Source organism: Camelus dromedarius, chromosome 27 (assembly GCF_036321535.1).
Source record: "Camelus dromedarius isolate mCamDro1 chromosome 27, mCamDro1.pat, whole genome shotgun sequence".
NCBI lineage: Eukaryota > Metazoa > Chordata > Mammalia > Artiodactyla > Camelidae > Camelus > Camelus dromedarius.
In genome coordinates, this window is record NC_087462.1 from 8,300,248 (window position 1) to 8,326,759 (window position 26,512).

The window sequence follows — 26,512 nt, forward strand, 5'->3', positions numbered from 1 at the left end:
GACAGGGTTCCGGTAAACGGAGAGGCCTTTCCATCCTACGCCCCCAACCTCTAGGCCTCTCCCGAAGCTCCCCGCTACCTCCCGGGGGCCGCCCACCTTCACCCAGCCGAGCTGCTCGCCATGTGGATGCTGCCCTCCCTGTCACTCAGCTGCTTGCTCCTGCCCCGCGCCTTGCAGTAACCGTCGCTTCCCCTGGTTTCCACAGCGACGCCACTAAGGGGCGGGGCGAGGGTGCTCGAGGCCCGGAGGCTCCCTTTGATTGGTGGGTAGCCAAGCCCTTCTTTCTCTATCCACCTCCCTTTTACCCACGCTCCGCCCCCTCTGTGGGCCCCGCAAGCTGATTGGCTAGCTCTGTGGCGACAGCGGCTAGTTCTCGCTCAGACCGGCCCTGAGGGGTGGGGGCGAAGGTGGGCGCCCCGCATGCTGATTGGCTGGAGGGGTGCGCGCGGCAGGGAGGGGCGGGGCGGACGCGGAGCCGCGGTTAGTCTTGCGCGGCGGTGGTGAGCGCGTGAGGTATCCTGTGCCGTGTCTCTTGCAGGTAGGCAGCAGCAGCAGGAGCGGTAGCCTCTGTGTGAGGGAGCCATGAAGCATTACGAGGTAAGAAACGAGGAAACTGGGACCGAGCGGCCGCCACAGACCCATTCTTTTTCCTTCATGAGATGACAGGATCCCCCTTTCTCACCCTGTTCCCCGAAGCAGAGCCAGACGGCGCAAGCGCAATAGGCGTGCGCTGTGCCCCGGGGCCGCTAGTAAATCGCAGTGCGCATGCGCGCGGGAGGTATAGTTTGCAACCCAGGCTGTTTTAGGGGTGCTTTTTCTTGGGGTCCCGCCGAACCTGGGAAGCTTGTAGGTTCCTTGCAGTTCCCCCTGCAGGATGAGTTGCACAGGGGAGGAGCGTGGATGTGGGACCTTTGTTCCCGATCCGACGGTGTCTTGCACAAACCTTGCACCATGCCTCGGGCTTAGAAAGGGATTTTACAGTCAGCCCTCTTTGGCACGACCTTTAGACCCTTTCCCTCGCCCGGGTCGTCTCCCTCTGAGAAGCTTAGGCGGTGAAGGAGATGTAGCTCTAGTGCTGGCTACCGCTACTGAGCCCAAAGCTGATCTTGCTTTCTGATATTCTAAAAGATCATCTCAGTTAGTCCCTGCATGTCGCCGAGGAGAAATCTCACGCCCACAACCACTCTTGAAGTCGAAGTCTTCTGGCTCCTAACTTGGGCCTCTTTTTCCCTTAAAACGAAGTGTTCTGATGCATTTATCAACCTAGCTGATAATATAATGTTACCAATTTAAATACCAGTTAATTATTGCTGACTTAAAAGTAACAAATAAACTAGTGTATTGTTAAAGTTCATAATAAGAATAATTTAGAGGGTACTTACTCTTGTACTAGTAGATTCTGTTACCTTGTTTTCTTATCCTCAAAGCCCTGTGAGGTAGAAACTGTTAATTATTATTCTCACTTTTGTAGATGAAGAAACAGTCTCAGAGATGTCAAATGACTTGCTCAAAGGTACCCAGCTAGTAAGTGCAGAACAGAGAGAGAAACTGAGGACTCCAGAGTCTCAGTTGTTAGCCGGTATGCCATGCTGGTCCCCAAATGAAAATTAGCAGGTTGAGAGATTTCTTGGTTTTTTGTCGTTATTTTTTGTTTCTTTCCCAGTTAAAAAAATTGTGGTAAAACACACATAACATAAAATTTACCATCTTAAACATTTTAAGTGTACAGTTCAGTGGCATTAAGACATTTACATTGTTGTGCAACCACAACCACCAGCCATCTCCAGAACTCGATTCTTTTCATCTTGCATAAATGAAACTCTCTACCCCTTAAAAACTAACCCCCCTTCTCTCCTCTGCCCTGCCCAACTGCCATTCTACTTTCTGTCTCTATGAATTTGGTTATACTAGGTGGCTCATGTCAGTGCAAGGAAAGATCTCTATGTTTTTATTCACAAGTTGAATACCACTACTTCTGCCCACCTCCTTTACTATTATTATTACTATTACTATGAATACTTTTGGGGGTAATTTACCCAGAACCTTTTGAAGCTTTTAACCCAGAAGTCTGTATGATGTGGCACAAAAATTAGGAGGTAGGATTCAATAATCTCTCATGCTTCATTCAACTTTATGATTATAAAATGAAGTTCTTATCATAAAGCTTTTCTAATATAGTCCCCCCCCACCAAACCCTCTATGTCACCTCAGAGAACAAACCACTTTCAATTTGAAAGATGCAGGATGGAAGATACATGTGTCTTTTTACAAAATGGAGTCAATTTTGCTGGTTGGCAGGCAGAGAAGGTAGGCCCCTGAGGACGCTTGAGGTGGGCTCTTTGGTTCTGAGAAGCTGGGCACACCCTGAGGCCCATGGCTAGGACTGGAGGACATGCTCTACCTTACTCAAACCCTTCCCCTCCCAGAACAAAGGGGGAGCTTCAAACCCACTGTTCACGTGACCTTGAAGAAAAAAATAAAATCGTTATTTTGCTGTGTTCTCTGTTATTCTCTGCTAACATTTGCCAAGTAAGCACTGAGGCCATAGCTCCAGAGTTTCTGTGCAGGAAGAGCAGTTGTCTTCCAGCCCAGTTTGCACAGCAGGCGGGTTAGCTTTACTCTAGATGTTTGTTGTGGCTCAATAAAAACAGCAGAGATTCTTTCCTTCACATTTAACAGTTTGATAAAAGGTTTCAGTTCTCCTCATCAAAGAATATGTTTCTATTTGGGACTAAGTCCATCCTTTCACCTCTAAGCGACCCCTAGTCCACTGAGAGATTAACACCCCCCAAAAAAGACCTTTTTGGCTCCAAGGGAGACCTTGGAGATGATGAAGCACAATTCATAAAGTGATAGTTTTGTCGCTCAGAAAGTTTGCAAGACTTGCTCCGTGTCCCACAGTGAAGGTTGGTATCTGATGTTCTCAGCAGGTGGGATTCCAGCTGGAGGGGGGATTTGTTGCTGTTTCGGTAGGAGTTTGCTGATACTGCCATTCTCCCTTCTATGCTTTGAGGAGAAAATGTGTCCCTTCAGTGGCCTAATTGAGATGCAGCAGGTAGAACAGGTTACTCTTGGGTCTTCAGTGAAGCAGCTCCTTGAAGGACAGAGCAGGCCTTGGGATTGTCTTGGGGTCAATATGGGAACTGCTTATCTGAGGCTATAGGATTTTTTTTTTTACTTTTGTTTTGCCATTGCAGATGAGAAATCAAAGTAGTGATCCTAGCAGCAACTGGAAAAATAGTTACTCCATCCTGTAAAAGAGTCTGTCAATTCCTGGGAGGATCAGTCCCTCTCAGCTTCCTTGAGCCCAGGTCACTGCCCATTTCCCACAGTTGGGTAGCCGGAGGCAAGGAAGCCTCATCCTCTTGGGGTCCCCGCTGTCCCATTTAGGATCCCCCCCCCCCAAAAGGGTGCTCATCTTATGGATAATCCTAGACCAACACAGTTCTTGCTTTTGCTTCCAACACAGGAATAAATACGTGGAAGTCCAGGAAGTAGAGTTGTGGTCTAGAGGCAATTGTTTAGGACTTGGTAGGAAGGTGAAAATTGAGAAAGTAGACTCCTGTGTAATGGTGTTATAGGTGTGTGTGCTTTGGATAGGCCTGGCTCTGCTACTCACTAAATAATTGTGACCTTGGGCAGGTTACTTAATCTTCCTGAGCCCCTTGGAGCAAAATCTCTTTATGTGTGACAGTAAAAGCCAGTATTAAAGAACATTATGAAATTGCTGGAAATCGGCCATCAAGGTGCATGCATAAAAGGGGGAGATGCTCCATGTAGCTCTGGTTCATTTATTTTATCTGTTGTGCCTGATTCCATTATATGAAAAACTATCTAGTTTGATTTACCTGGGCCTTTAATAAATCTCCAAACATCATGTTGCATGAAAAAAAGCAGTTGCCAAAGATTTTATAAATTGAAAAAACATACCATACCAGACTTTCATGTATTGTTTATGGATATGTGCTTAAGTAAGGATAAATTGTAATATGAAGTGAGAAATGTGTGGGAATTACATGATAGTGAGAGGAACTGTTGCTTGGGAAGAGATGGAGGGGGAGGGAAAGGCGTAGGGAAAGCTTCCGCAATGTCTTTTTTTTTTTTTTTTAAGGAATCTGTTGTAAATAGAGTCAAATATAAATAAATATCTGTTTAACTTGGGAGGCGGAATCCTAAGTGTCTGCTGTTTCCCATACTTTTTTCCTCTGAATTCCTGTGTCCTTTTGAAGTAGAAGATTGAGGGATAATTAGGGTTTTTCTGGCCATCAGGTCCTGTTTTTTTACATGTGGGGCTCTTTGACTTTTGCACTTTAAATTTGGTGCCTGTTTGCAGGAAGGCAAGCAGTTCTGAGGTGGGGGCCACGTGATCTCTTCACTTTCACACCCTCCTGCTGCATCCACAGGCCTTCAGAAAATGTTTTTGGGATCAATTTTGCATTTGCTGACAGGATGGGGCCCCGGTTCTGATCCCCTCTTCCTGGGCGACTTCTTGTTGCTTGATGATAATAGTACCAGGGAGGGGTCACATTTGTTGTGTTCTTCCAGAAGCCCTGACAGGTGGGTACCCTTTGTCCCTCTGTTTTGTGGATAAAGAACCTGAGGCTCAGAAACATGAAGGAACTTGTGCAAGGTCACGTGGTGGTGGGGACAGGATCCAGACCCAGGCCTGTCTGATTCCTGTGCATAGGGGAGCCAGGGCCACAGTGGTGCTGATAATGCTGCCGTAACAGTGACCAGCAATTACTGAGTCCTGTGAGCACCTGATCGGGTGGCCATGAGTATTACTTCTACTTTACAGCTAAGGAAACTGGGCCTCAGAGAAGTCGACTAAGTTGTTCAGGGTCACAGAGCCAAGAAGCAGTGGAGCTGGGCCTTGGCCTCAGATTTGTGAGACTTCATTTTCTCGCCCTGCAACAATTCCCTGCAGTGCTGCCCTGAGGCGGCTGGTGGCTGAGCTGTGCTTTTCTGAGTACACAGCATCCCTGAAGTGGGGTGGGTGGGAGAGAGGGCCACTGTGTGCCAGTGTGGTCCACTGGCAGAGGGAGTCCCTCTGCCCTCAGATTGGATAGGCTGCCCCTCAAGAGTTTCGGAGGTGAGAGCTAGAGTGGGACTGGGGAGTCTGGAAAGCAGGGTGAGTTTTAATGACCTTTCTTGTGTTGCTGTGCCTCAAGCCAAGAGCCTGGGGCTGGGGAGGGGGCTGTCTGAGCTTTTCCACACCCTCAGAGCAGGTTTCTTGCTCTGAGTAGGTGGTAATTCACAATGGCTGATTCTCTTGGTGAGCCCTTTTCTCTAACCCTTGGTATTGTAGCTCTACACTTCAGCCACTCCCTTGCTGTGGGTACTTAGAACCTCGGAGTCCCTGGGCTTGAATGAGCTCTGGAACTCTCTAGAACTCTCAGATGTGGGACCTGAGGCTCAGAGAGGAGGGGCTTTCCTGGGGCCACACAGTCAGTTCCCCTTTGGGTTGGGCAATATCCCCCCTGGGAAGATAGCAAAGCCTGCAAAGCTTTGGATCAGAGCTGGGTTTAGATTCTTAACAGCCCCGTACAAAGTGTGGAGCCCGTGGGCAAGTTCTGTAACCGTTTGAGCCTGTTTTCTCGTCTATGAAATGGGGGTTGGGGCAAGGGTGTGCCCTAGCTGGCTTGCATTGGCTCTCATTGTACTCATCTTCCCACCTCTGCGTTCAGGGACATCAGGTTGACAGCTTGAAATCAGCCATGGTGAGGGGAGGGGTCTGGTATTTACACCACAGAAAAAGGCAAATCAGTTTCCTCCCCCTTCCCAGCCCCATGTTGCACATTGACCAGCACAGTGCTGGGCATAATGGTTCCTTCATCACGGGGTTATCGCTTCAAGGATTTACCGCTCTGGTGAGCATTAGATGAGGAGATGCGGGGAGAGCGCTCAGTTCAGTGCCAGGCACAGCACAGCAGAGAACATTTACGTTCTGTTGACCTAAACCGTGGTGCTGAGGCTGAGGAGGCAGAGTGGGGGCGGGGCCTGGGTGGAGGAGGCGGGGCCTGGGTGGAGGAGGCGGGGCCGAGGCGGAGGAGGTGGATGGGAGAAGCCACTGGTGGGTGTGGTTGGGCGGGCGGTGGGGTGGGGCAGCTGTTGGCACCCATTCGTGGGAGACTGTGGTGGCGGGTGGAGCCCTGAGCCCAGCGGAGCCTCTTGAATAACTGGTTCCTGAGGAGTGAGAGAAGTGGAGGGCTGATGGCCCTGCATGGGGCTGTGTTTCCAAAAGACTAGCTCCTCTGTTAACGCACTTGAGTTCGTTTGGGAAACCCTGCACTTTCACTGTCAGGCTTGGCTGGATGAGAAAGGCCAGAGACCTTAGGCTGGTTGGTCAAGTTCAGGCTGGGTCTTAACACCCTCTTGCTGATATTGACAGTGGCAGCTGAGCATGCTTTTGTACCTGGGAACAGCCAGTGTATCATAGGAATAGTAATGAAAGCCACTGCTAATACAGTGCTCGCTCTGCTAATACAGTGCTCGCTCTGAGTGCTTTTTATCTATTAATTCGTTTACTCCTCCCAATAAGCCTATGAAGGTGGTATTATTCTTATCCCTACTTGACAGATAGGGAAACTGGGGCACAGAAAAGCAAAGCAATGTGCCCAAGGTCACACAGCTAGTGAGTGGCAGAGCCCAGATTCTGTTAGACCTGAAATGGGCTTCACTGTGGGTGGGCCCAGGTGGTTGTGCATTGAGGAAGGAATGAAGTGTGGCTGTGAGGACATGGCCTTTGGAGGCCACCAGATTTTGGGATAGTTACTTAACCTGCTCGAGCCTCAGTTTTCTCATCTATGAAGCCAGGAGAAAGACACCTGTCTCAGAGGACCACTGGGGAGTGTAAAGTGCCCAGCACACCTCCTGGCTGGTAGTCAAGGTACAGACCATTAGGAAGATGAGGACAGGTCTGCATCAATGAGGCCACTTGAAATGCTTTCTGCGTGTGGCCTCTTTTTTTGAATGCCTCAAAACTTGTCAATGAAAAAGGCGCATCAGCCTCCTGGAGATGGATTCATGCCAATTACATGCCCTGAAGATGAAGGAAGGACCCAGATGCCAATGATCAGTTTTGATACCACACACGCTCAAGTCACATTTTGGGATGATCTCCTCTTTCCTTCTCTGTGGCAAAATCTCAGCGAAGTCAAAGCACAGTCAGACCCACTTTTAACCTGTTGTGACAAGAACTCATTCCAGGAAGCTGGTGCTGGAAGTGGGCCTGGTCATCTGTTGCCTGTGACAGCCTCCTTACTCGGAAGTGCACCGCTTCCGTTCTTGCCCCTCCAGGCTTTGTTGCCCACCCGGTGGCAGCCGGGGGTCTTCTCCCACAGAGAGGGGAGGATCTTAGCGCTCTGTGCCTCAACCCGCCCCCCTCTCTCCCCGCCAGAGGCTTCTTGTCCTCCTCTACCCCTGGCTTCCCTCCTGCTACACTGCTTTCATGTCAGACATCCACAGCCATGTTCCTGCCCTGAGCATAGGCCATTCCTTCAGCCAGAAATGCTCTTCCCTCTGTTTTTCCCATGCCTGCTCCCTTGTTCCTGAGTGCTCAGCTTCAGGCCTTCCTAGACCATCCTCTCTGGAGTGTGACCCCAGCACCCTGTTCATCTCCTCTGGCTGTCCTTGGGCTGGGGTTGCGTTTTCATTTGGGTACTTGATGGTCTTTCTACCTTCGCAGACTGTGAGCTCCGTGAGGGCAGGATCCCTTTGTGTCTTGTTCCTGCAGCTTCCCCAGCCTCTGGCCAGTGCCTCCTCGTTGAATGAATGATTCAGGAATGGATGGATGAATGCATCTTCTTCTGCCTGTGGTCAGGCTCATGGGTAGTAGAAGGGTGAGTTGGGGCCTGCTGCAGGGACCTGGATGAGTCCATTGTCATGCATGTCAGGCTGAGGTGGCCCCATGCAGCCAGTCCTGAGTGGCCCTGACCTAGGAAAGTCAGCTTTATGAGTGGCCATAAGCCCTGGGTCCACCCTCTCCACAAGTGGCTTGTTCCTTGTGGTTCCGTTCCTCCTGGAACCTGGGTAGGCTGAGACAGGAGCTGCCAGTTCTGGAGGTGGGCCTGCTTATCGCTGCACAGTTGCTGACAGGTTCTGCTAGTCTGGGTGCTCTCCCCTGGTGCGCTCCACTTATCTGTTTTCCAGTCCATCACTTTTTATTAGTTCATTTTTCCAACATATATTTTTCCCCCTATGCTCATCATACGCCAGGAATCCTGGGCTGAATGAAACACAGCCTTTGCCTCAGGGTCTTTTCATCTAAGCCGAGGCCTGAAGGAGGGGATCTTTGGGGAAGAGGGGAGAAGAGCTGTGCAGAGGCCCGGAGGCCAGGTTTCCCACGTCGAGAGATGAGAGAGATGTCCCACCCTTCTGCTTGCGGGATGCTTGGCCATTCCCTGGGACCCCGGCGGCCAGGCAAGACTGTGTAACCACCCAGACACCTGTGGACTTTGTCCCAAAGGTGATGGAAGTCTCTCTTTCCTGTTAGTTTAACTTTTAGAGGGCAATTCATTGTTAAATTCTTGGAGGGCCCTCAAGTTATGGTGTTTGTGTGTTAGATAAATGTGCAAGACTGGTGTTTCCTTATTACAGGCAAGTGCGCTGTGCATGGTGTTTGGGGCTTACTCCCCCCCCCCCCGCCTCCAGTCCCATGGTCAGTTAGAGATGAGCCACGAGCCTTTCCGAGCCCTCTGAGGGATAAAGGGCCTCTCAGTAGCTCCTGGTGACTGGCAGGCTGGCACAGCCCTGTCCCTGTCCCTACTCGAACCAGGCTCTTATGTAAGCAGGGCTCTTGGGCCATTCAGGCAGCCTGGGAGACTGCAGGGTTTATGCTGTCTCCCGGTTCCTTCGGAATTCTTTTTTCCACTTTGAAAGGACCAGGGAGCACTAGCTGGGGACCATGCCAGTTGTGTGTGGGGTCCAAGGGAACAGTGCCTGTCCTCAGGGTGGGAGGGGGTCTGTTGAGTTGGGGGGGAGGGCACTTTAACACTGGCATTGGGGCTTCATGGACTACAGGAAGCAGGCTGAACTTGAAGGGGTCTAAGAGCTGGAGCCTCCAGTCTCTTGTGAGGAGAAGCCATCTCCCAGGACACCTCAGGAATCTAACTCGGAAGGAGAAGAGTGGGGTGGGGGAGTCACCGAATTGATGCACCTCAGGAGGTGGGGTTGGGGGAGCATATCTCTGCTGGGGGGGTGAGGGTAACAGCAGAATTCTTGGTGAGAAGTGTACAGTCTGAAAGAGTACTTTGTTGAATACTCTGCACTGCGGAGAGTCAGGTTGCACAGAATCTCCTGGCTGGAGGTGGGGATCCACTGAGGATGGGCTGGGGCTGAGCTGGGGAAATCCAGTGCTGGGACGGTTTCAGGAGAGGTGGCTCTGCTTGTCCCTTCTGGGAATCCCGTCATTCAGATCTCAGCTCAAATATCACCTCCTCCGAAAGGCGCCCTCTGACCCACCCAGGCCACACTTGTCACCTTGTCGCCTCTCCTGTTTTGTTTGTCTGAGTAGCACTTAGCACCTTCTGATCGCTGTTTGTGTGAGGCTCTCCTCTGCACCCCTGGCTGTGGATTGAGCCACTGCGTGCACGTTGGTAGAGACCTGCACATCAGGGCAGGGTGGCTCAGGCAGGCAGCCATGCGATCGATGACCCCCCGGAAGGGGCCACAACCCAGCGAGGAGGAGGGAGCCTCCTGCTTGCGGGATGCTTGGCCATTCCCTGGGACCCGGGCCGCAGTGTGGGCTCCTGTGCCTGCTCCTGCATCGTGAAGCTGGCCACTGCTCATCTTGCGGTATGTTGGAATTTGGCCATTCCCTCTCCTCCCCCTTTGACCCAAAGTTACCTGAACTGTGACTTTTCGTGTAAGACTAAGATGGGGATCCTTTAGGAAGCGCTAACCATGACCGGCAAGCCCCAGGACTGTTTACCGCCAGGCTCCTCCGGCCGCAGTCTGAGAAGCGGGCCCAGGCCCTGTGCTTTCAGCGCATCCTGGCTCCCCTGGCGCCTCCGTGGATGGCACCGTTTCCATTGAAGTGGAACCATCTCCAGTCTCTCCAGCCGGGCTTGGGAACCTGCAGCATCCGGGCAGGAAGTGGTGGAAGCATGAGGAGGGGTGTCCGTGTGAAGACTCCGGGGTCGGTTTCCTTTGCTTCATTTCACTCTCTACCAGAGCGGCAGAGCGGAGCCGGCAGAGGCCGTGGGGCTGGGAGAGGCTCAGGCGGCCTTGGCCTGTATTGCTGCTCGCAGGTAACACCGTGGGGAGAGGACAACCAGGGGCAGCTTCGTGCACCCCTCTCTCAACAGCTGTTGCTGAGTATCTTCTAAACCGCCTTTCCCTTTATAGATGCGGCTAGGCCTGTTAAATATTCCAGAAGCCCCGCACTCCTGCCAAAATCCTCTTTCACTTGTTACTACTCTCCTCGCTTCATCCCAAGATGTGCATTTATTCCCCTTGGCATTTTCGTGTTCCTGAAGTTGGGATGCATCTTACAATTTATATCTGTCTACCTCTTTATCATATGTTGACATATGTGTTTTTTCCCTCCCGAAAATTGACAGCTTGTTTTGAATCAGTGGCACCTCAGGAAGCAGGAACTATGGTGTCTTCTGCACCACTTGCCACCTCCATGCCTTAGTTCAAGTTGTTTACAAGAGTCTCACTGCCGTCTCTGCTTCCCGCCTTGTCCCCAGCAGCCAGAGGAATCCTTCTCAAAACCAAATCGGGTTGTGGCTCTGGCAACTTCTCATCAGTCGACGGTCAAACCTAGAGAACTTGTCTTGCCCTCCGCTGTAGCCTCCTCCATAGCTGCTCGCCCTCAAGTACTGTGTGCTCCAGTCTTTTGATTTTCTGGAGGCCTGCCAAGCTCTGTGCTGTCTCAGGGCCTTTGTACTTCCCTCAGGGAACCTCATGCCGGCCTTCAATTTGGCTCAAACCGCACTTCCTTAGAGAAGCCTTCCCTGACCACCTCGTGTGGTCCTCTGGGCTCCCTGCCCTATTCTTTTCTTCCAGCAACTGGTACATCCTGACCTTGTGTTATGTGATGGATTCTTTGCCCATGTTCCCCTTGAGCGTGAGAAGGTCCGGGAGGGGGTCCTGGGCCACTGTATCCCGGCCCCTGCTACACTGCCCAGCATGCAGCTGTCACACATAGGTCTTTCTGTTCATTGTCTAGCACCTAGCATAGGCCCGGTACATCTAGGTTTGTGATAAGCGTTTGCTGAGCAAATGAAGAACAGGAACTTCTCAGTCAGCAGAAAAGGCTTTTGGGGGTTCCAGATGCCCTCTGTATGCAGTTGAGCCCTTTGCAAGTCCCTATGTAGCAGGCACACCCTAGGTCTGCTTGGGCCCCGGACACCGTTTCCAGCGCTGTGTGGGTTCCCTGGCCTGGGCCTGGCATCCCCGAGGGGCACAGGGAGCTGGAGAGCTATGCAGGAGGTGGCTGCAGCCACCCTTGGGCAGAGCCCGCTGGCTTGTGTACTTGGAGGTTTGATGTGCTTGGTTGGAGCTCCTCTGGGCATGTAGAGCTCTGGGAGATGGGTGGCCTGCGGGGCTGAGTCTGGACTGGGAGATGGAGTCTGGATCTCCCACCCCGACTGGGTAATGCCTGTCATGCTCCTTGGCTCTTGCTACTCTGCGTTGGGGTGAGAAAGTGAGCAACGTCGGGCCCTGGGGCCTGGGGCCTGTTGCCAGTGTCTGGGACCGGGACACAAGTCACTGATTTCACAAAAACAGTGAAGTGGTGCCTAATGGCTAGTCAGCTGGAAGATCCTTACAGATATTTCTGATAGTAGATCTTTGTGAGACTTTGGGCCTGTAACTCAGAAGGAGTTTACAACTGAGATTTTTTTTTTGCTTTAACAAAACTGTCCATTCTCATCTGCTTATTTTTGTGAACATGGCCTCTTAGTGTTTACTTTATTTAATTAGTTAATTTTAAAGAACTGGCTTATCTTTATTTGTTTTGTTGTTTTTTGTTTTGGGGGAGGTAATTAGGTATTTATTTATTTTGATGGAGGTACTGGGGCTCGAACCCAGGACCTTGTGCATGCTAGGCACACACTCTACCACTCAGCTATACCCTCACCCCTTAGCGTTTACTTTAAAAAGGAGAAGAATGAAGAAATGTCAGAATAAAAGCCCTATCTCATTCTAGCAATCAGAAAAATTTACCTTGGGTACAGGAACTAAGGGGAAAAAAGATGCATCCATCCCATTGAGAGAGGCAGTGCCAATTACCTACTATTTATGGTTAATGTTTAGTAACTATTATGATAGATTTATGCTGTGTTGATGGTTTATGTCTATGATGTATGTTAAGCTGATATCGTAATAATAACTCATCGTGAAGGACTTTCTTCTTAAATGTAGAGCCTTAGGTCATGAAAATGTTTTTAAGAAATTAAATTTCAATTTGAGCAATAATTAAGATGCTCAATAGTGATCTTCAGTCACGAGCATGTATTGGGATAAAATTCCCATGGGGAGGGGAACAGGAACAGAATTCAACTTCAAGGCAAAAAAGGTGTAAATAGTAAAGAACTTGTTTATAGCTTTTTCTTTTTAAAGGGTATTGAGACTCTAGCAAGTTTTAATAGAGCCTCATGAATGTTTATATAAAATTTGCAATATCTACAGTAGGCTGGAAATGACATCTTTTGCAACTATTCAATCTCAGGTAAAAAATATTAGATGTCAACTTAAAAATGGATATGGAGGGTACGTACAGCTTGCAAAATTATTTTAGGGATACGTGACCAAGAAAGTGTTGAAAGAATGCTGAGTTTGCTCTATTGTGGATGTTTCTGTCTGATTCCGGGGAAGAGGAGTGGTATTTCTCAGTGAGCTGGATCTCTTCGGGGATATTTAATGGGCATTTCACACTTAGTAGGTTCAAAACTGAGCCCAGATCTGCCCCCACCTCCCCCAGCCAACTGCATTTTCCCACCCCAATTAATGGCAGTTCTAGTCTTCCCATCACCAGACCCCAGGCTGTTTGACTTGGCTCTTTCTCTCACGCCTCATGTCCCAAAGGCAGCAAATCCTGTATTTCTGCCTTCACAATACATGTGGATTACACCACTTCTCATCGGCCCTGCTGCCATCACCAGCCCCAGGCCGGGGGTTGGCAGACTCTACCTGTGAAGGGCCAGATGATAAATATCTCAGGCTTTGCTGGCCACACAGCCCCTGTGACAGCTTCTCAGTTCTGCTGCTGTCACCCAGACAGGATGGCTGTGTCCCAGTGCAACTTTGTGGGTACTGAAATCTAAATTTCATATAATTTCCAGGTGTCATGAAATAGGCTGCTTCTGATTTTTCCCAACTGTTTAAAAATGTAAAAATCATCTTAGCATGTACAGAAACAGGTGGTAGAGCAGAATTGGCCTGTGGGCCATAGTTTGCCGACCCCTTGGTCTAAGCCATCCTTTGTCTTGATAACCTCTTATTGGGCTTCCTGCTTCCATCCTTATTTCCCTACAGTCCAGAGGAATCCTTTAAGAACCCAAGTCAGGTCACTTCCCGAGGGGGACCCAGAACCTTCTATGGTTCCCACTTCACTCGGAGTAGAAGCCACAGACCTTACCTGGCCCAAGAGACCCTGTACCACCTGTCACCTCCCTGCCCTTACCTCCTCTCCTCCCTTCCTGCCCCCCCCCCCCCGGCCTCAGCTCTGTTGCTTGAGCACACCAAGCATGCTGCACCTCAGGGCCTTTGCACAGGCCATTCCTCTGCCTGGATGTGCTCCCTGGATCTCTTGACTCCCCTTTCTTTCGCGGCCTTCAGCACTTGCTTCAGCATCTCCTCAGGGAGTCCGTTCTTGACCACTTTGTGTGAAACTGCCAGCTCCCTTCACCTGCCATTCCCTGTCCCCTTTTCCTGCTTTGTTTTTCGCATGGCACATGTCATCTTCTGTTACGTTATGTGTAACTGTTTTATTGTTTCTGTTCCTGCTGCAGTGTCAGCTCCACATGGGCAAGAACTTCTGTCTCTTTCCATGGCTGAACCCCCAGAGCCCTTAACAGTGCCTGGCATGTAGTAGGTATTCAGTCACTATTTATGCAGTGAATGAATAAGCCTCAGTGTCCTCACTTGTGAAAGGGGATTAAGAGTATAGGAGATAATTGAGTCGAGGACTTGCTTCCATGCCTGGCTCACCATGAGCATGCTGGAGGCGTTAGCTGCTGCTGCGGGTATCAGGCCGGCCACGGGGGCACCAGACTGGGCTGTTGCACAAGCTGCACTCCCCAGGGGTGGACTGACCTGCCTGCTGCACTGGGGCTGGGCATGTTGGGCGCAGCTCGGGAGTCGGCCTCGTGAGCTCCTTCTGCTGCTCCTGTCAGCCTGTGGTCAGCTCGAGGTCAGCCTGCATCCATAGGGTTCTGCTTCTCCACCTCTTCCAGCCTCCTGGCCCGACAGTTCCTTCCTGCCCAGAGATGCAGATAGACCTTGTGGTCACCAGCCTTGAACCTGCGAGGGGGTGCTGCAGGGGTGTGGATCTGGACTGTCCTCCGGGGGTCTGACCCTAGGGACAGCCCTGGAGGAAGAGTGTTCAGCTCTCAAGAGCAAGAACAGGCAGAGCCCTGCCCCTAGAGCTTGTAACTTGTGTCCTTGGGCTGGTGACTTGTGCTTCTGAGTCTCGGCCACCTCATCTGTAAAGTGGGGTGACAGTGCCAACCTAACCTTGCTTGATGGCGCTGGGAGAGGGAGCAGGGAAGCGGTGGGGAGCGACCGAGGAGGTTGGGTTGGCTCACGCCCAAGTGGGAGGGTCTGGGTGGTAAGGGTTTGGGGCATCATCCATAGGGCAGAAGCCTGTTTGAGGAAGGCAGCCCAGGGGAGTTGGCTACCTCCATCTTTCACTGGGAGCTTTTGAAGCTGTAGATGCCTGGTCTTCCATCAGAGATCCCGATGTCCCTGTCTGAGTTGTCCAGGCCAGGACTCTTCGTGTGTGTTTCACGAGCAGTCAGGGTTCAGGGCCACTGGGCAGGGCAGGGCGGGGAAGGGCCCTCCCACATCTGCCACCGGAATCATCTCTGTCAGGTCCTCTAATGAATATTCTGTTTACCAGGTAGAGAAGCCAGGGCTCAGACAGGGACGTTGGTCTGGCTTTGGCCTCTGCAGCAACGCCTCTTGCTCAGTGTTGGAGGCCCCTCCACCCCCCGTGGCATCATCTCTCCGGGCTCATTGGTGGCTTTAGCCTGTGGCAGGAAGCCTTGCGGGAAGTGTCGAGACAGCTGCTGACCCTGCCTGGGCCCCTCTGGGTGGTATCGGTGGGGGTGACAGGCCTTTTGCCCTTGGTGTGGTCTGACTCTGCTGGGGCCAAAGGAGGTGGGGCCAGGGGAGGGGCAGGCTCAGCCTCCCAGTGGCCCTCCCTGTGGAGTTGACAGGTTCTGCAGAGACCAGACCTTCAAAGACTGGATGTGCTGGAGTTGGAATGTCAGCAGGGAGCGGGGAAGGGTACCTTCCAGGTAACTCGGTCCAGGGTTTGTTCCCCTCTTTTTTTCTGTTAGCATTTAGCCCTGTTCTTCAGCGTGGAGGAGGTATTGCTTTGTGTGGTGAGTGATGGGATTCTTTGGGCCCAAGGAGGCTGGGTTGGCACTGGCTCTGGCACTTCCTGGCTACGTGCTGTGATCAAGGGCCCCCCCTGTTTCTGAGCCCTAGTTTCTGAGCTGCCTACCTGGGGTCACAGTCTTTAGCTTACAGGCCCAGGGAGGCTAGGTGAGATTTGCAGGTAAAGGTCTTAGCACAGTCCTTGGCACAAGGTAAGCATCTGATAGATGAAACTAGTGGCAGCACTTCCAACAGAGCAGGGCCTCGCAGCGCTGCTCTGCCAGGACAGCGCCCCCTGGAGGCCCTGAAGGCACAGCCTGTAACTGTGGGCACCAGGGACCTGCTGGTCAAAGATCTCGAAACCCAGAGTCCTCACTGTGTTTTGGCCCAGCATCACCTTCATCTTGGGCCTTCTGTGGTCACAGCAGCCAGCCTGGGCGCTCAGCACCCGAAGAATGTCCTCCAAGGCTAGATGCTCCTGGGCTGCGCCAGCTTCTCCTGGCTCTGGATCTTTGGCATTCAGACCCTGGCCTGTGCAGGTGGGAGGCAGGAGCTGTTTGAGGGCCTGGGAGTGGGTGGTCAGCCTCTCTGCCCTTCCCACCCTGGGTGACATTTCCCCCCAACTGCGGCACCTCAAGGAGGTTGGTGCAACCACTCCAGACGCCGCGGAGAAGTGGGGTCATGAGCTGAGGCCACTGGGGAAGGAGGTATTTCTGGCCCAGCAGGTGTGGCCTGTGCTGGCTTCCTGGCAGCTGAACCCAATGTCTCCTCAGCTGCCCTGGCATGAGCAGTGTGACTTCGATATTTCTGGAAAGTGGAAGGGAGAAGGAGCCGAAAGAGCTGAGCTGCTGAGTCCAGGTGAACACGCTGAAGCCTCTGCATCTGCGAAGTGGGGGAGCTGGGCCGGCACTGCGCTGCTTGGGGCCAGGCCTCCATCCTCCGGGTGCACCAGCCCTTGAGCCCCGCGCCGGGGCTGTGGGGGCCGGCTGGCTGAAGGACCTGTTGGGCCCTCTGCATCTTTGCCTGGAGTCCTGGGTTGCACGGAGCAGGGCTTGCCCCAACAGCAGGCCTGGTGGGCCCCAGCCTTGGGAGAAGATGTCGCCCGCTGGAGCCCATACTCCCCTGTGTGCTGGTGCTGGCTGGGTTGTGCCAGGCTGCCCAGCACCAGGAGGCTCAGTTGCAGGGCCCTGTTCTGGCAGGCAGACACTGTGGGGTCCCAGAGAGTCTGCTCTAGGCAGGGTGCGGGCCCTCTGCAGACTGCATGCTGGCTCGGGGTGTGGCCCAGCAGCCTGTGTGTGTGGTGGGGGGTCTGGGCTCAGGAGTTCACTGCTGCATGACCTGGGTGCACTCCTCACCCCGCTGAACTTGGCTTCCTCATCTGTGAAATGGAGTTAATGGCTCCTGCACCCTCGGCTGGGAGTCTTGTTTACCGATGGGAGGGGCCTGAGGAACATTGGGCCCACTCTGTTTTTAAAAATGGGGAAACTAAAGGTCAAAAGGGGCCTGGGCTCCTGGCTTGGGAGGCCTTCTGGACACTGGTGCCTGGGACCTGCAGTTGTAAACTCTTCCAACCTGGGATCAGGGGGCGCCTACCATTCCTGCTGCCCCTCTACTTGGTCCTCCTTCCTGAGGCTCAGGTCAGAACCTTAGACCCCCCCCCCCAATTCAAACCATCTGCCTTGTCACCTCCATCTTCATTGTCTGTCCAAAATTCCCACTTTTCACCCCCTCCATGGCTCCCATCTCACTCAGAGTAAAAGTCAGAGTCCCCCCTGTGGCTCACAGCGCCATGCATGATTTGCCCATCACTTCCCTGTTCACACTTCCCCTCTGTCCACCTTGCACACTCTGCTCCTGCCACACTGGTCTGCTGCTTAAACATTCTAGGCAGTCCAGTCTCAGGGCCTTTGCACTTGCTGTTCCCTCTACCTGGAACGCTTTTCCCTTGATGTGTGCATGGTCTGTTCCCTCACTTCCCCTGGCCTCTGCTTAGATGCCCCTTCCTCAGGGAGGCCTTCCCTGACCACTCTGTCTAAAATGGCCATCCTCCCCTACCCCACCCCTGCCACCTTTCTCTGTTCTCCACAACTCGTGGTGCAAAACATGCCACTATTGTCTGCCCCGCCCCCCAGCACACAGGTTGGAATGCAGCTTCTGTGAAGGAAGGGGTTTGGTTTTGTTCACTGCAGTGCCCAGGGGAAGAGTGGGGGGCAGGAAAGGATGAAGGAAGGAAGGAAGGAAGAAAGGAAGGAAGGAAAGAAGGAAGGGAGTGAATGAATGTGAGGCTCTCTTGATCCCATCCTGCATCAGATGTACCTGGGTCATTTACCTGGAGCTCAGGCTTCTGCGGACACCCTTCCGGGTGGTGGGAGCAGAGGCCGTGGCCACAAGGGGGCGGTGGGGAGCGCAGCAGGCTCCTGGTGGTGGTGAGCTGTAGTAGAGCCGGCGGTGCGCCCCGCCTCTCCCTGCCTCTCCCATCGCACGCGTCTTGCTATTGTTAGGGTTCAGGGTTACTGTCACCAGTTCATTGCACCACCTCTGTGACCTTGGTGTGGTTCGGCCCCTTCATGGCCATGGTCAGAATCTGGGGAGAAGGGGCCCGGCTCCCTGTGTGTCGACCCCTTCTTTTTTGCTCATATAGGTCTAATAACGTTTATTCTTTGTTAGAATTATTCTAGACTGGACATGTGTGTGCGCTTTCTCAGGGAGGCCTTCCCTGACCACTCTATCCAAAATGGCCATTCTTCCCACTCCTGCCTCCGCCATTCTCTTTTTCTCCACAGCTCTTGGTGCAAAGCACGTCACTATCATCTGTCCCTGCTGCCTGCACTCTCCCCCAGCACACACACCCAGAGTGGTGGTGGTTATCATCTGGAAATCTTACAGTGACCCTGTGAGATAGCAGGAGTGGGGCAGCCCACTTGTAGATGAGGAAATGGAGTCTCAGAGAGGTTGAGTAACTTGTCCCGGGCCACACAGCCAGGAAATAGCTGAATCTTTCTGAACTCAGAGCCTCCTTGTGAGGGGCTGCTGGGCCTGTGGTGCCGCCTCCGAGAGCCCAGGCTGTGTGGAGCCTGTCAGCCACGTGGGGTTGCTGGTGAAGACAGATGGCTCCTAGGAGAGCTGGCACCATCCCTGACCCTTCCCTTCGGTGAGCAGTGCCCCAGAGCCCGGGAGGAAGGTCTGGCAGCCAGAGTGCTGGGCCCCACAGGGTCACCGGAGCTGGGGGGGTGGGTGTGTGTCCGCAGGCCTCACATAGACTTCCCTGGAGCCAGGCCCCCAGCCCAGGATAGGGAAAGCCTCCTGCCAGCTCCTGCACTGGGGCGCCTGCCTCTGCCCTCGGGTCTGGGCAGTGGGCGGCCCCCTCTCCACCCAGAGCACGGTGATGGAGGAGTGAGGGAAAGGCCTTGGCTCAGAGCATGGTGGGGAGGGAGCTTTGAGGCCCCACCTGTGTGACCTTGGGCTGGTGCCTCACACAGGTGTTTAGTGAGCACAGCTCCTCGCCTGGCTGTTCTAGGTGCTGGGAAATGACTTGAGAACAGGACAGTCCCTGCCCTCCCTGACCATCCAGTGGGAGGCAGATCCAGTGGGAGGTGGATGGTAAATGTCTGGGTTGCTATTTTAAGTTGATGGTCAGGAAGGGCCTCACTGAGAAGTTGTCTCAAGACCTGAGGAGGTGAGGGAGGAGCCCTGTGGGGCCCAGGGCCGAGCGGTTCAGGCAGTGGGAACAGCATGTGCAAAGACCCTGAGCCTCTCCTACTCTTGAGCTCTAATTTTCTCATCTACCAGATGGGGACCATCCTGGGACCCTTGCCTGCTTGACTCTGGGTACCCACGCTAGCTTGAAACAGGTGCTTAGAAAATGGGCTTTTCTACTCCTGCTCCCTTGATCAGCAGCATCTTCATTTCCACGAAGGCAGTGAACACTGGGCCCTGCTGCCCCACAGTGGCTCTGGGTGCTCCCCTCTGGGCCTGCCCCTCCCCTACCCCTCCTGCAGGGTGGGCTGTGCCCTGCCCCTTGTCCTGCCCTCCCCTCTCCCCCAAGCCCTGACCTTGTGCTGCCACGAGTTGCTTTTGGCTGGGCCCTGGAATCTGGGGACTCTGGGTGAGAATTCCTCCCAGGATAGGGAACTGTCATCGCAGACCCACCCTCCTGTGCCTCAGGCCAGGGCTCCTGCCCTGTCCTTGTCCCCTGTCTGGCCATTGTGCCTGAGGCTTTGGGGCCACACCCGCTGCCTGTGGCCAGTGCCTGGACTTCAGGTCAGTGACACACACCCTCACAGGCTTTGCTTCATTCATCCTTTGAACATATCAGCCCCCTGCCCCAGCCCCTTCCCTCTGCAGGGGCAGGAAGGGCTGCCCCATCTCCCTCAGGAGGGCCTACCGCTACTCCCTGTCCTTCCCTGGCCTTCTCCCCAGGAATGGGGCCTGGGCCTGCTGCCTCCCTCCCTGCGGTGCTCAGGACCGCTGTCTCGGGCTCTGCTCAGCAGTCCCAGGCCTCTCCTGGTCCCCACCCCACTCTGGCCTCAGGCCTAGGCAGGCACAGGGGTGTGTGAGTGTGTGTGACAAGCATGGGGGGGAGATGTGTACTCAGGCACACAGCAGGGGGTGGGGGTGGCAGTGGGGAGGGAGGGGTGCAGTAGAGGGTAAGCTTAGGGACTGAAGACTGGGGAGCACTTGATCGGGTCTCACATTTGGGCCCTTAGCCCTGAGGGGCGGGAGAGTGGGGAACCTGCTACTCTGTCCCTGGACCTTTTCTTTTTATGGGTAATTGGGACCAGTTTGTTAGCTCCCCCTTTAAAAAATAATTCATTGTGGTAAAATTCACATAACATACAATTAAAATCCATTTAAAAGTGAGTGGTTCGGTGACATTTAGCACATTGACGGTGTCATCTCTGTCTAGTTCCACAGCCCTTTTATCACCCAAAGGGAGACCAGGCCCCGTTAGCTGGCACTCCCACCTCCCCTCCCCCATTCCCGGCAACCACCAGTCTGCTTTCTGTCTCCTTCCATTTAGCTATTCTGGACATTTCACATAAATAGGAGACCCTTTCTATCTGGCTTCTTTCACCTAGCCTCCCCTCCTCCCCACCTGGCATTTAAAAATGTAAAAATTAAACTTATGGGGGAGTAATTATATAGGCACAGGGAGTTGCAAAATAGTAAGAGAGGTCCTGGGTCCCTCCCCTCTACCTCCCCCGACCCCGGCCCAGGGCCCTTCTGAGCTCTCTCTGGGTAAAGACGGCGCCAGGGCCCGGGATTTGGGGGCAGGCAATGACAAATGAGGACCTGTGCTACCCCAGTGGCCCTGGGCTGGGGCAGTCCCCTCCCCAGCGGCCAGGCCCTTGAGGGCCAGGCTTACCTCTGCAGGGCACCGCGGCTCCTCTCTGGCCTCCGGTGGGCCTGGGTGCGGCGGTGGCGGCGGGTGGTGGCAACAGCTGCAGCGGCGGCTACTGGGAGCGTGGCCCCGGTCCCGGCCGCCCCTCCTGCCGCCCAGCTTCCTTTCCCAGCAGCCAGTCGGGGCCCCCGACGGCCCATACTCTCCTCCTGGGTCCTGGTCCGGTGCCCGGGTCGGGGGACAGGGTAGGATTTCAGCCCTCCCCCAGCAGCTGGCCGGCCGTGAGAGGGGCTGGTTGTATTTTAAGCTGTTGAGTGGTTCAGCAGGAACTCGGAGGCCTGCTCTCCCCGTCGGTGCGGTGCTGCCTTCCTGCGGACCACATGGGCTCCGAAGGCACGTGGGCACTGCCCGCCTGGGACCCAGGAACTATTAATACACCTGCAGCCACAGGGCAGGCCCCGTGCCTGCCCGGGGACCTGCTCTTCTTGCCCTTTCTGGCACATTCCACATGTGCCCCTTCGCTCTCCCAAGAGTCCCCTTGGTACAGGCGATATGACCAGCTCCCTGTTTCTGGTTTCCTGTTTCTGGTCCCGCTGTCTGGCCTTGTTACCTTGTGACTCAGAGGGGCTCAGTAACCTGCCCCCGAAGGCCACATGGCCGAGCAGAGCCCCCAGGTGACAGCAGGCGCACTCTAGCGCGGCAGCAGTAGGGTTGGCTAGGACTTCTTGGCTGCTGGGCCCTCTCCCACCCTCACATCCACGGCTTGGGGCGGGCATAGCATAGATGGGCAAACAGGCCCGCTTGTGGCAGTGACCTCCTGGCCAGCAGGGGGGCCGGGATCTGAACCCAGGCCTGTGCCTTTCCCTTCGTCCCAGCACCACAGGGTCTCCTCACACCTGTCCTCATGGCCTGAGGTTTCAGGGCCCTTCCTGTCAGCACCTCACTTGCGTTGTCTTGTGGGGCCCTCACAGCCCCTGAGGTACGCACCTTACCTGCCCAGAGAAGCTGAGGCTCAGAGGAGTGACAGCTGGAGTCACCCAGTGACTGTGTGGCAGGGCCAATTCAGTCCCGTGTGCTGCACACCACGCCCCTGCCTCCCCCACGGGCAGTGGGATGTGTGTGAGGGGAGCCCTTCCCTTTGCAGGGGTTCTGGCTGCAGTGGACATGTCTGCCTGGGCTCTGGGTGAGTGGGTGTGCCCTCCAAGAACCCTGTCTGGGGCCCTGCCCTGGGGTTCTGAGTTCTGCTCCTTTTCCCCGTGCTGCTTCTGACTGAGGGCCTACCAGGCACTGGAATGGTCTTCAGCACCTGCTGCCCAGTGGCCAACCTGGGGTCAGACCCACCCTGCCTTCCACAGCCCCATGTCTGACAGGATCCGTGCCAAGCCCTGCAATGGGGCCTTCAGGCCTTTCATTATGGGTCTGGGCCCCTGGGCTGCACTCCAGCTCCCCCAGCAGTTCATGGTCACTGCTGGCCCAGGGGCCTTCTCGGACCTGCTTGGAATAGGTGCGTCAGATCTCCCTGAGGGCTCCCTCCCTCCCGACACTGCTCCTTTGCTCCACCACTGTTGGCTCTGGGCTTTGGGGGACTCAAAGCCTGGATGAGGGTGCTATGTTGGGCTGACCTGGTGGGAAGACTGCCCTGAAGGTGGCCTTGAACAAGGCCTGGGTGGACCTAGTGAGAAACAGGTGGAGAGGGAGGCCAGGGAGGCTGGAGCTAAGGTCTCAGCCCAGGCTGGGGGCGCCTGCTGGCAAGTTCCTGGTTTCCTGACCCTTTCCACACTTACAGGCTCTCTGCACAAGTAACCCCGGAATCTGTCACCTCCCTGGAAACACAAATGCACAAGGAAAATAATCCAGAGTGTCTCTTACAGCTCAGAAGGGGAAATGGATGATCTATCTCGTGGATTCTCAAAATAACTGGGATTTCTCCAAGCCCAGTGAACTCTGTGGGCCTGAGCTGGGTGCTGGGGCCTGGGCTGCCCGCTGGCCTCTCCTCCTCCTCCTGGTGACTGGCTCTTGCTCTGCACTGGGCAGGGGGGCCCACCTCTGGGCATCTCCCTTCCCCAAGTGCTGTTGGGGTGGGTCCGTGTCCACTTGAAAGCCTCATATTCAGGACAACCCAGCCCTTGGGTTGTGTGTGGCATGACTCCTGGGGGGCTTAGCGTGGGGCAGTTTTATATTTAGCCAGGCCATGGCTGCTGGGCCACTCAGGTTACATCTGCACAGAAGCCGGCAGTGCCAGGGCAGGCGCGGGCTCCCTTCCAGCACCGCGGCAGAATTTGATCGCGCCGGCCCGGCCCAGAGCACTTCGCGTGGGGAGGTCTGTGGTGGGGGCTGACGGCCGGCAGCTGGGGCCGCTGGCTGCCCAGGCAGAGCGGGGCGGCATGGACCTGAGTGTGAGCGTGGTGGCCCGGGAGTCCAGCCAGGGCCTCGGACCTGTCTTCGGCCTCAATGGCCTCCCCCGGCCTGCGCCCCCCAAAGCAGCCAAGAAACCTAAAAAGGCTGTTCTCTTCTTTGAGGTGGAGATTCTGGACGCAAAGACTCGGGAGAAGCTGTGCTTCCTGGACAAGGTGGGACTGTGGTGCAGGCTGTGCCATGCTGAGGGTGCTAGGCCTGGGACCCACCCCATCCCAGGGCTCCTGGCCCCAAGGGAGAGGGGAGTGCCCCTCCCAGCCGTGTCCTGACACCCACCCCCGTTCTGCCGGGTGTGCATGAGGGGGACTGTCCCTGGGCCTGCCCCAGTCAGCTGGCCCCTCGGGATGGAGCACCCTGGCCCCTGGGTGTGGTTGGGAGCTGGCCTCCCAGCGTGAGAGCACCTCACAGCCTCAGTGGACCCTGCTTGGCTCTGGGACTGGGAAGGAGGTGGAGTTCCAAGACCTGCCCCCTTGTGAGGCCAGGCCAGGGGAAGGGGCTTGTCTAATCCCAGAGGAAGTCTGGAACAGGGAGGGCCTTCACTCAGGGAGTGGGGAGGAGGGGGCTGCGAGAGAGGAGGGGGTGGGGGTGGGGGTGGATTGGAGAGGTAGGCAGAGAGGTAAGCCCAGCTCCCCACAATCACACCATCTCCCAGCCAGGCCCCGGAGGGGGGGGGCATCCTGGCTGCCTGGTTAAAATGGCCCTTAGGCCTGCGGCTGTCCAGTCAGCCATGACCAGGCTCTCCAACCCTCCCTGCTCCCATAGTGGCTGTCCAGGACCCCAGTTCATCCTGCCTCACCAGGAGGGATCCTGGGTCTGGGCTTCTCGCAGGGCTGATATCTCCGTGGCCTGTTTCCCCCAGGTGGAGCCCCAAGCCACCATTGCAGAGATCAAGAACCTATTCACCAAGAGCCGTAAGTCCAGGGCCCAGCAACACTGCCCTCCGGGACCCCTCTGCATAGGGGCCTCTAGGTGGGACCTCGTCCTGCATGCGTCTCCCCCAAGGGCCTGCGGAAGATGCCCCCATTGTGGCCTAGGCTTCTCTGGGCTTCCCTGGGGTGGGTGCCCCCGTGTGGCCATCAGCAGGAACGCCCTTGCTGGGCTTTCGGAAGGACAACATCCTGCTTTTGCCTGCTCTTCCGGTTTGTGTCCTGGAGCCACACAAGCTTCAGAGGTCTTGCCCGGGGGCTGGAGGAGCTGTTGGGTCCCAGGGCCCCACCAGGCTGTGTGCCATGCCACTCTATTCTCCCCACAGATCCGCAGTGGTACCCTGCCCGCCAGTCCCTCCGCCTGGACCCCAGTGAGTACAGCTGTCTGCTTGGCTGCGCCTGGGCTCGTGGGTGGCAGTGGGCAGCCCCTGAGCCCTGGCCTGCCTCTCCGCAGAGGGCAAGTCCCTGAAGGATGAGGATGTTCTGCAGAAGCTGCCCGTGGGCACCACGGCCACACTCTACTTCCGAGACCTGGGGGCCCAGATCAGCTGGGTCACGGTGAGTCCAGGCCCCCTCTCCCAGCAGCCTCGTCTCCCATCTGCCACCTCAGGGTGACTCCCCATTCCCCTGCCCAGGTCTTCCTGACGGAGTATGCGGGACCCCTCTTTATCTACCTGCTCTTCTACTTCCGAGTGCCCTTCATCTACGGCCACAAATACGACTTCACGTCCAGTCGGCACACAGTGGTGCAGTGAGTGGGGCCAGGTGGGAGGGGTGGCAGGGGGCGGGGGAAGGCCCGCTGGACCTGCCCCGGCTGAACTGGCTACCCCCACAGCCTCGCCTGCATCTGCCACTCATTCCACTACATCAAGCGCCTGCTGGAGACACTCTTCGTGCACCGCTTCTCCCACGGCACCATGCCCTTGCGCAACATCTTCAAGGTGAGCCTCCAGCTGCCGGCCTGTTCACCCCCACCTCGTCCCTGCCGCCAGCTCCCCTCACCCAGGGTCCTGCCCTCCACTGGGCCTGGCTCCATCCCGGCCCTGCTCCCTTTCAGAACTGCACCTACTACTGGGGCTTTGCTGCATGGATGGCCTATTACATCAACCACCCTCTCTACACACCCCCCAGTAAGTAGCCTGGGATGCCGTGCCCCCACTGTGAACCCCGCCCCCCAGCTTTCCCCTTAGGACCTCCCCTCTCTGTTTCCTCTTCAGCCTACGGAGCTCAGCAGGTTAAACTGGCACTCGCCATCTTTGTGGTAAGCAGGCTGGGGTGGATGTCGGGGTTGGGGGAGTCGGGGGGCTTGGAGCTGAGCCTGCTTCTCTGACAGATCTGCCAGCTCGGCAACTTCTCCATCCACATGGCCCTGCGGGACCTGCGGCCAGCTGGTGAGTGGCCTGTCCTGGGCAGGGGGCGCTAGTAGGCAGGGCCGGGGATTCTCACTCCCCCTGTCCTGCCCTCCCAGGGTCCAAGACCAGGAAGATCCCATACCCCACCAAGAACCCCTTCACATGGCTCTTCCTGCTGGTGTCCTGCCCTAATTACACCTACGAGGTGAGGGTCTGCCCTGCTCTCCTCCCCTCTCCCTCCTGAGGCAGGGGGTCTCACGTGGAGGGGCTGGCCTCTAGGAGAGAGGTGCCTGGCTCTGTAGCTGCTTTTGCAGTTTGAACTTGGAACACTTGGAGATGGAGAGACTGGCCTCGCTGGGGGCTGGGAGGTGTGTGATGCTGGGCTTGTGGCTGTTGGGGGCTGAGGAGCAGCTTCATCATGGAGTCGCCCTTTACTCAAAGCCCCTCAAACACTGGAGTTTGGTGAAGGGGCGGTGGGAAGGTAGCCCAGAGGGCTGCCCAGCCCTGCCTGCCTTCACCCTGCCCACTCTGCCCACAGGTGGGGTCCTGGATTGGCTTTGCCATCATGACACAGTGTCTCCCAGGTGAGCCACTGCCTCTCCCCGGGGGCCCCGCCCGTCCTGCCTGTGTGCAGCCCTCCCTGACTCCCCTGCTCTGCCCCACAGTGGCCCTCTTCTCCCTGGTGGGCTTCACCCAGATGACTATCTGGGCCAAGGGCAAGCACCGCAGCTACCTGAAGGAGTTCCGAGATTACCCACCCCTGCGCATGCCAATCATACCCTTCCTGCTCTGAACGGCTCCCCCACACCCAGGCGCAGCCGCGCGGGCTCGCATCCCCCTACCCAGGTGTCATTCTAGGGGAAGAAAGGGAACCACTGCTCTCCAGCATCTGGAATAAAACCTATCTGCCCAGCTGGACTCAGACT

General features: G+C 55.3%; 1 protein-coding gene across 1 annotated transcript; it reads left to right on the forward strand.

Annotated features, from left to right (window-relative positions):
- The first annotated feature begins 458 nt into the window (after positions 1–458).
- Positions 459–26,504, forward strand: TECR (trans-2,3-enoyl-CoA reductase). Its single transcript, XM_010999806.3, has 13 exons — positions 459–597; positions 23,413–23,463; positions 24,168–24,219; positions 24,561–24,605; positions 24,689–24,792; positions 24,870–24,985; positions 25,070–25,175; positions 25,292–25,364; positions 25,452–25,495; positions 25,568–25,625; positions 25,703–25,791; positions 26,125–26,170; positions 26,252–26,504. Exons 1-13 carry the CDS (start codon positions 583–585, stop codon positions 26,377–26,379), a joined length of 927 nt encoding a protein of 308 aa, XP_010998108.1. The 5' UTR covers positions 459–582; the 3' UTR covers positions 26,380–26,504.
- Positions 26,505–26,512: the final 8 nt, after the last annotated feature.